This window comes from Colias philodice, chromosome 20 (assembly GCF_061535455.1).
Source record: "Colias philodice isolate Cphi_HAF_F1 chromosome 20, ilColPhil1 Martin Lab GWU primary, whole genome shotgun sequence".
In the NCBI taxonomy this organism is placed as follows: Eukaryota; Metazoa; Arthropoda; class Insecta; order Lepidoptera; family Pieridae; genus Colias; species Colias philodice.
In genome coordinates this window covers 1,726,941-1,736,587 of record NC_143105.1, presented here as the reverse complement: position 1 = coordinate 1,736,587, position 9,647 = coordinate 1,726,941, and the positions used below count along the sequence as shown (strand labels likewise).

At 35.2% G+C, this 9,647-nt stretch overlaps 1 protein-coding gene across 1 annotated transcript; it reads right to left on the bottom strand.

The window, feature by feature from the left end:
* Positions 1-499: 499 nt before the first annotated feature.
* Positions 500-1,242, bottom strand: LOC149479272 (uncharacterized; the record flags this gene model as incomplete). The annotated part of the gene is made up of 2 exons (XM_089707893.1): positions 500-600; positions 702-1,242. Coding segments are annotated over 2 exons (579 nt in total), but the record flags the coding sequence as incomplete, so codon positions are not given.
* Positions 1,243-9,647: the final 8,405 nt, after the last annotated feature.

The window sequence follows — 9,647 nt, the reverse complement described above, 5'->3', positions numbered from 1 at the left end:
ATTACGGGCTTACCACTGGTGCGCCTGCCCGGAGGACACGGCAGATCATACTCTTGCCTCTCAGTATCTTGCGAGTAATTTGGTGAAGCTGATGTACCTGGTCTGGATTCGTTGTCACTGTCTTGGGAGGGATTGACTTTGCTTGAGATTGTCGAATCCTCATTTATAATTTTTAACCATTATCTTACCAGTTATAAAAATATGGAAAGCTCAAGAGGAGATTGAGACCCTGCCCTATCATTAGATGGTAACAACACTTTTATATACCTGTGATTTTGTTTGTAGTGAAGAAGAATTTTTTATTTTTGGCTGTCTCCATATTATGATCCAATCTTGGAGATAATTCTGGCAAAGGTACTGGATCTCTGTGTCCCGCACTTCCACTGCTTTTCATTACCATTCCATCATCAGAATCAGAAAATGGCACTAAGGTGACCACATCAAAACTATCCAACACCACCACCTCCTCCGCATCACCACCGCCTCCTCCGCATCACCACCAAAGGGTAGCGTGTAACCCTCACAGGTTGCCCCTAAAATCCCTGCCACTTTATCTAGCGCCTCATCTGGTGGAATGTACTCTGGTTTCCCAATTCCAGTCTATAACAAAATGTTTTATTAGTATAATAATATTATATGCTATTATAAATTATAATAGTGTAATAATTTATACTTTTATAGTAACCTAGGTCTAGAATAACCTGAATAACTCGGTCGATGCGGGTCATATTCTTGGTCGTTAAGAGTATTGAAATTACTTGAATAGTTTATGCGCGCTGTTGTAGGTGTACAGTTCAGTTGGTATTTTTCTATAATTTCCATGATTTCCATTTTCGCTTTGGTCTTCATTGCAGCAGGGATTGTTTGAAATCTTTCGAGGAGGGATAAAAGAAACAGTCTGTCACAATTTGAATCATTCTGTGTAGTCGCTATGGTCTTATGCAGAACTGAAATTAGAGGGTCTATATAGAATTCTTCGTTTGGTATTTTTTTCTTCCTTTTTGTTCCAAGCGACTTTGATGCAGACTGTTGAGTCTCAAGATCAGAAGATCTTGCACTTTCATTTTCTTGACTTGCCTCTTCGAGACTATTTTCTGTTGCGTTTGTGTCCAGCACTGATTTCAAAAACAGAAATTGGTTGAAATAGGTGTATTGTGATTTACGTTTTGCAGCAGAACCACTTTTGACATCTTTAAGACGGCGCAGCTCTCTTGTGAAACAGTCTCTAAGGTTTTTCCATCTTTTTTGGGGAGTAATGCCTGTAAATCAATAAAAAAATGTAGTACATATTACAAAACTAATATTATGTTTATTAATGTGAATTTTATTTTCAAGTATTTGGCTACTGGGTGTTCTTTATCTCATATAAGTCATGAATACCGTATAGGGCTTCCTACAGTATCGGAAATAGTATTTGATGTTTGTGAATCATATGGGAGATATTAAAACCAATTGTGATGCCACAATTGACCAGAGACAAGTGGATTCAAACGGCTGAAGGTATTAAAAAATACGCCCAATTTCCTAATTGCATCGGAGCCATCGACGGCAAGCACATTAGAGTTATCAAACCACAACATTCGGGATCTCTTTATTACAATTACAAGAATTATTTTTCAATCGTGTTACCTACTTGCAATATGTGATGTAAATTATAAATTTCTTTACGTAGATATTGGAGCATACGGCAAATGCAGTGATTCGTCAATTTACAAAGACTCTGTATTTTATCATAGGCTTTTAAATAATGATCTCGATATTCCGAGCAATAACCCCATCAAAGAAAATGGCCAATCAATGCCGTTCGTTTTAGTGGGTGATGAGGCGTTTTCACTATCGGAACATATGATGCGACCGTATGCTGGGAGAAACTTGAATAATGTAAAGACTAATTTTAATTATCGACTATCCCGTGCCCGCCGCTATATTGAATGTACATTTGGAATATTAGCCAATAAATGGCAGATTCTTCACCGACCCCTAAACGTCAAGAAAGAATTTGCAGTTGTGATTATAAAAGCTCTATGTGTGCTTCATAATTTTGTGCGAGAAAGAGACGGATATGATTTCAAGGACACGTTAACTGTACCAGAGGCTTTATTAGAAATACCTGCATGTTTACCTAATAGAGCAAATAGAACATCAACCGAATATCGAGATATATTCGCAAACTACATTAGTACCGATGGTCGCTTGCCCTGGCACAATTTGTAAATATATGGGTGCGTACCTACGACGGCTGCTCAGTTTGTGCGTTGAGGCACTTGCTCGCCGCGCTTGCTAGCCGCCATTGCGTGCCGTAAACAAAATGGCGTCGAACGCACATGCGGTATGAGTAATCTTTTTAAAAAGTTATCCAATCATTACGAAAACCAGGGAAATTTTAGCAAATAATTGTCAAAACTCATGTGCAAAGCGAAAAATAGTAGAAATAAAATAGTTATACTTTTGACAATTACCTATTTGCTAAAATTTCTTAGATTTTGAATGAACGGAACAACTTTAAAAAAAAATCACTCATGTCACATATACGTGTCGAATGCTACTACAGCACCTGCTGCGTTTATTGTAGTTCATCGCATTATTAATTTACTTAGGCATAATAAAATAAAATACTAACCAAGTTCTGCCTTTTCTTTATCTTCCATGGATTCACCGCCAAATATATCGACCACTTCAAGCTACAACTGCCGCTTAACATCTTTATTGGAGTAATCATTTGATGCTAAATCCCATAAATCTTTAAAATTACTGTAGGAAGGACAGTACCCGAGTATACCTTCCAGCTGAGTACAAAAATTTGACCAATTTGTATAGACAGTATAAAGAACACCGTAGTTTCGAAGGACTAAATTTTGTTTCAGAATGTGTTTTCCGGAAAATTTTCAAAGAAAATTTGAATATAGCATTCCACGTTCCCAAAAAAGATAAATACCTCAAATGCTCTCGCTTTGAAAATCTATCTGACCCTACATCCAAAGAGAGACTAGCTCACGAAGAACACCTTGCTGAAAAAGAGCATACATATAACCGCTATAAGATTCACAAAAATATTCATAAAACAGATCCAGCATCAATTTGTATAAGTTTTGACCTACAGAAAGTTCTGAATACACCATACGGTGACAGTATGTTGTTATTTTATTCAAGAAAGCTTAGCGTTTATAACGCAGTGATATACGAAAACGGCACACGAAATGTCTTCTGCTACTATTGGGACGAGAGCCAAGGTAATCGCGGTGCTAACGAAATGGCAGAAAATAATTTCATTTTGAGAAAATACATAACAGACCTTGATGAACGTGGGAACATAAAACGACTTCTTCTTTATTGTGACTGCTGTCCTGGTCCTACGATTCTGAAATCGTAACGAAATTATTCTGACAATGCTCCACGAAACTGTTCAACGTTGCAAAAACATTGAATCAGTTCAAATAATTTTTTTACTCACGGGGCACACATACAGGGTGTCCCAAAAAGTAGTGATGAACGAAAGCTGGGAGGTAGAGGACCAAGAGGGCTATCCGAATCACCCCCATGTGTGTTATGCGATTTTTTGTATTTTCGGAGTTATTACATTTTTTTAAATTTTTCATCTATCGCCGAGTACGATGAGATTTTTTTTTATGGTGACGTGAATTATTGCGCTAGATGCTTGATTTTTTTTGTGTGCTAAGCTGAAAGATAGGCCAATTCAGTATGGTAACATTTACTATCGTTAGATCTTCGAATGGAATAAAAAAAAGAATTAAATGCCAAGAAAGATAAAATTACCCAGTATATTCATAACTTCAAGGGCCCATAAAAAAATAAAATCACATAAAAAAGGTTTTCCATTTGTCTTTTAAAAACTTGCTCTATCGATCAGGTAGCTACCCTAAGAATTTCATTTTATTATTCTGAAGGCTTCAATCGAAAAATTGAAATCTAAATGTGGTAAGTGGAAAATTTTTATTAACATGATGATCATTAAAACCAATAAATAGGTGTTAAATTACCAGATTTTTTTTAAAATAGCCCCGCTGTTGCTCAATGCAAGTGCGACATCACCGTAAAAAGTTGTCTTTTTAATGTCTGAATGCTCTTTTATCATTTTTAATGGTTTCTTCTGCAACTATGAATTTCCGGGTTATTTCGTCCAAATTGTGGCATTCTCTCAAGTGGCCAAGGTCTTTTTAGTATCCCCATTAAAACAAATCAATGGGGTTTAGGTCGAGGGACCGTGGAGGCCAGGCTTTAAAGCAGGCATCACCGGCGCATGCGCAGGCTGCAACGACCAATCCATCTTTCAGAGTATTTTTGCCCTTTAGCCTGGCCTCCACGGTCTCCGGACATAAACCCTATTGAATTTTTTCCGTGGGAATACTACAAAGACGAGAGACTGCCACAATTTGGACGAAATAACCCGGAAATTCATAGTTGCAGAAGAAACCATTAAAAATGATAAAAGAGCATTCAGACATTAAAAAGACAACTTTTTACGGTGATGTCGCACTTGCATTGAGCAACAGCGGGGCTATTTTAAAAAAAATCTGGTAATTTAACACCTATTTATTGGTTTTAATGATCATCATGTTAATAAAAATTTTCCACTTACCACATTTAGATTTCAATTTTTCGATTGAAGCCTTCAGAATAATAAAGTGAAATTTTTAGGGTAGCTACCTGATCGATAGAGCAAGTTTTTAAAAGCCAAATGGAAAACCTTTTTTATGTGATTTTATTTTTTTATTGTCCCTTGAAGTTATGAACATACTGGGTAATTTTATCTTTCTTGGCATTTAATTCTTTTTTTTATTCTATTCGAAGATCTAACGATAGTAAATGTTACCATACTGAATTGGCCTATCTTTCAGCTTAGCACACAAAAAAAATCAAGCATCTAGCGCAATAATTCACGTCACCATAAATAAAAATCTTATCGTACTCGGCGATAGATGAAAAATTGAAAAAAATGTAATAACTCTGAAAATACGAAAAATCGCATAACACACATGGGGGTGATTCGGATAGCCCTCTAAGTCCTCTACCTCCCAGCTTCAGTATATCACTACTTTTTGGGACACCCTGTATATGACAGTCGATTCTGCACACGCAACAATTGAAAACCAAGTAAAAAATACTAATATCTGGGCTCCATCGCAATGGTATACAGTTTTTCAGACGGCAAGAAAAAATCCAAATCCTTTTAATGTTGAGAAATTGAATCACACAGACTTCAAGAGATGGGAGTTTCTCGCTGACAAATACTTCGAGGGTAATCTTGTCTGCAAGATTAGTAAAATACGAGTCGCTACTTTTAAAAAGAACCGCACAGTAAATACTACAAATAGAGATGTTTCGTTGTTTAATATTAGAAACCTCTTTACTTTGTAGTATCTACTGTTAAATATCTAGCTTTATCTTTGCTACTGGTGTAAAGGTTCAGCTAGATATTTAAACAGTAGCTGTTTGAATTAAATAATCTACCTTAGCTATACATATCTATATCGCCGTTAGTACACCTACGCATTCGCGTGCGGCAGCGAATCTCTGCGAAGCTACTGCGTAGCGAAATATCTGCGGAACGTTAGTACACAGCAACGTTTTCGCAACTTTTTCGCAATGCGTCTGTGTAATGGCCATTTCGCAGTTCCTTGCGAAACAATACTGACAAGGATGCAACTATTTCATCTATGTGCTAGAGTGAGACATATCATATGCGAAATCCTGCCACACTACTGACAGATTTTTCGTTGTTTCGCTGCCGCACGCGAATGCGTCCGTGTACTAAATACATTATTTTTGTGAGAATCTGCCTTCCGCCCTGGGGGACAAGTGTAGGGATGCGTTCCTACGATATTGTAGAAATATTGTAGTCGTAGTCAACAAAAGGAATAGTGTGTGATGTTAGTTTTAGCTCTTTTACTGTGATATAGGATTAAGTTGAGTGTTTTTGTGCCGTCTTTTATTAAATTGGTTATAATAATTTTGATTTCAATTTTATCGTATTTTTAAGCAATTATTGTACTTATTTAGTCATTTTATCGTAATTTATACCAGTATTTTTTATCTTGTTTAAAGTATTATTTTATATTGTATTTTTTATTGTATTTTAAAATTTTTTTATTGTATTTAAAAAATAAAGCACAAAATGTCTCTGGACTATAATCCAGAGGTGGCGCGAACACCCTGTGATGACGGGTGCCTTAAGAGGGCATATAAAGCCAGATAATTCTACGATTAAGCCCCGCACATTACGCGCCATGCCGCGCGCCCTCACAATACCCTCATACACCCGGCTCATCCAACGTACGTAAAGTTCATCGCACGCTAAATTATACACAATATTCTTCGCTCGTTCAACGCGTATTTTCGGTAGTTAGTAGGTATGTTGTCTAAAATAATTGTATAAAACAGTGAAGTTGAAATCATCACAAATTATGTAATATGTCTTTTATTATTATTTGTTTATAATTATTAATGATAATCTATACATATTATAAAACAATAAAAAAAGTAAAAACTGTCTGTATGTAATATATAAAAAAAAACAATATTAGGGAAACAGTATAGAGCACGAATCCGTAAAAAAAGTCTGTCGAAATAGCGAGTATAGATACTATTTTTAAATAAACATACGCAGTCGACGACACACATTCCTCCAGAACTTTATTTTGATTAATTTGGTTATAGTCCATTGAATGAGTCCCTCCAAGGGGGGTCTAGAGTGCGTGAGTTAGTAACGTAAGATGTTTCTTCGGAAACATGTCAAGAGTCCCTAGGTAATAAACATACTAAAACCCCGGGCCACTAGGAGGAGCCCCGGAGTGGGGGGAGGGGGGAAATGGGTCCATTTTTTTCATTTTTCGCTTATATCTCAAAAACGGTACATGTTAGAGAAAAACTTTCAAGGAAAAATTGAAAGGCCATAAAATTATCTACAAGTTGTACCTGAATCATTTTTTCCTATATCCTACCGTTTCTGAGTTATACGCAGTAAAACATGATTTTGGCTCAAACAATTTCAACATCAATCGATCAAAAAATATTTTTTTCTTCCAAAAAACTCAAATGTGCAACTTGTGACCAGTACTGATAGATTGCTCTTAATTAGGTCTATAATTGGTAAAATAAACACATTCCTCCATGGAAGCCTTTAGGAGGAATCGATTGTCAAAATATTATATTAGGGCAGTTTGAGTTACTGAACTTGATCTTTTTATTTTTTTCTTCCAAAAAACTCAAAAGTGCAACTTGTGACCGGTACAGATAGATTGCTCATAATTAGGTCTATCATTGCTAAAAATACCAGATTCCACCACGGAGGCGTTTACGGGGAATTGAATTTTATCAGGGTAGTTACGATACATGAACTTTTTATTTTTTTTCTTCCAAAAAGCTCAAAAGTGCAACTTGTGACCGGTACAGATAGATTGCTCATAATTAGGTCTATCATTGATAAAAATACCAGATTCCACCATGGAGGCGTTTACGGGGAATTGAATTTTATTAGGGTAGTTAGTTAAAAAGTTCATGTATCGTAACTACCCTAATAAAATTCAATACCTCCTAAAGGCCTCCATGGTGGAATCTGGTATTTTTATCAATGATAGACCCAATTATGAGCAATCTATCTGTACCGGTCACAAGTTGCACTTATGAGTTTTTTGGAAGAAAAAAATAAAAAGATCAAGTTCAGTAACTCAAACTACCATAATATAATATTTTGACAATCGATTCCTCCTAAAGGCTTCCATGGAGGAATGTGTTTATTTTACCAATTATAGACCTAATTAAGAGCAATCTATCAGTACCGGTCACAAGTAGCACTTTTGAGTTTTTTGGAAGAAAGAAATATTTTTTGATCGATTGATGTGGAAATTGTTTGAGCCAAAATCATGTTTTACTGCGTATAACTCAGAAACGGTAGGATATAGGAAAAAATGATTCAGGTACAACTTGTAGATAATTTTATGGCCTTTCAACTTTTCCTTGAAAGTTTTTCTCTAACATGTACCGTTTTTGAGATTTAAGCGAAAAATGAAAAAATGGACCCATTTTCCCCCTCCCCCCACTCCGGGGCTCCTCCTAGTGGCCCGGGGTTTTAGTATGTTTATTACCTAGGGACTCTTGACATGTTTCCGAAGAAACATCTTACGTTACTAACTCACGCACTCTAGAACTTTTTATTCAATGGACTATTAGATTGTACGACATTTTTCGACTCAGCAATTATTCTAAAAATAAAAATAAAAATTATCCTTTATAAAATATTACAAAGTTCTTCGAAATTTACGTATTATTTTATCGAGAGCTGGTAACTTTAGCAGGTACCTTTCTGGAGTATTTTTTTCTGCGTGGCAATAGTCAGTAGACACAGGTTGAGAGTGAGGGTCCACATTTTCCAAATTTAAAATTGTTCTGTGAAATTAGTAAATTACTTTCAAACAGGGTCAATTTGATTGATTGCATTTGCAAGGCGACCGTAGGAATTAGGTACCTACATAACTAAGTATAAAAAGTGTCTTTGTAAATTGTAGGTACCCACTATGAATGTAGGTATCTATAAATATCGTCGCATGAATACTCAACTCGTGGAAACGAATTTACAGAATTTACACAAATAATAATATCCAAACTCGCCTGGATAAACTTTCTCAAATGAATCTATAGTTTAGGTGGTCTGTTGCGGTTCTGCATCAGGTGTTTCAGTTTTCAAAATAAATTATTATTTTATATTTCCCGGATAATATAATAGTACCTACACAACAAAATAACTTTCATTCAAATCCGTCCAGTAGTTCCGGAGATTAGCGTGTACAAACAAACAGACAAACACAGACAGTTTTTTTTATTTACGGGATAAAACTCATCCTATGACCTTTCTCAGGTCTCAAGCTATATCTGCACCAAAATTAGAGCCCAGACATACCTACATACAGACACACATACAAAAATTCTAAAAACTATATTTATGTATAGATATGTACTACATATTACTATGTAATACAGATTATGAATATATTATATATATACATATACATATGTATATTATAAAAAAATACCTATTCAATGTAAGTACAATTTTGACTTTCGTACGAATTTGTTATACCTATGTATAGATGTTATGTATGATTATCTAATACAGATTGTAAATACATATAATATATATGTACTATTCACAACCGGTTTACATATTATTGATATTATTATTTACTGGAGCGAACATAGGATCTGCCTATAGTAATAATAATAATATAAATCTTTCTTGACTTGATTGATTGCACCGCGACTGTAAGAATTAGGTACCACTATGAATTTTATTTACCTATCTATAGTTGCTGCTGCTATCGCGTCAATACTCAGCGCGCGGAAATTATTTTACAGAAACTAACCTTTCTCAAATAGGTAAATCAAGACTTATCTTTTTATATTATAATAATTATTATTTATTAATATTATAACAATACTATTATATTATACATTATATACATTATTACCTTCGACATTTAGTTATCTTTTCAATTTGAATCTTCTTTAGTTCTCGTTTCTTAAGTCTTTTCATTTTGTTGTTTACCATTTTCAACAAATCAATATTCGGCGTAATTATAAAACACGGCGCAGCAATTTTAGCGTGGTCTACTCGTCTCAACGGAGCGATAGCG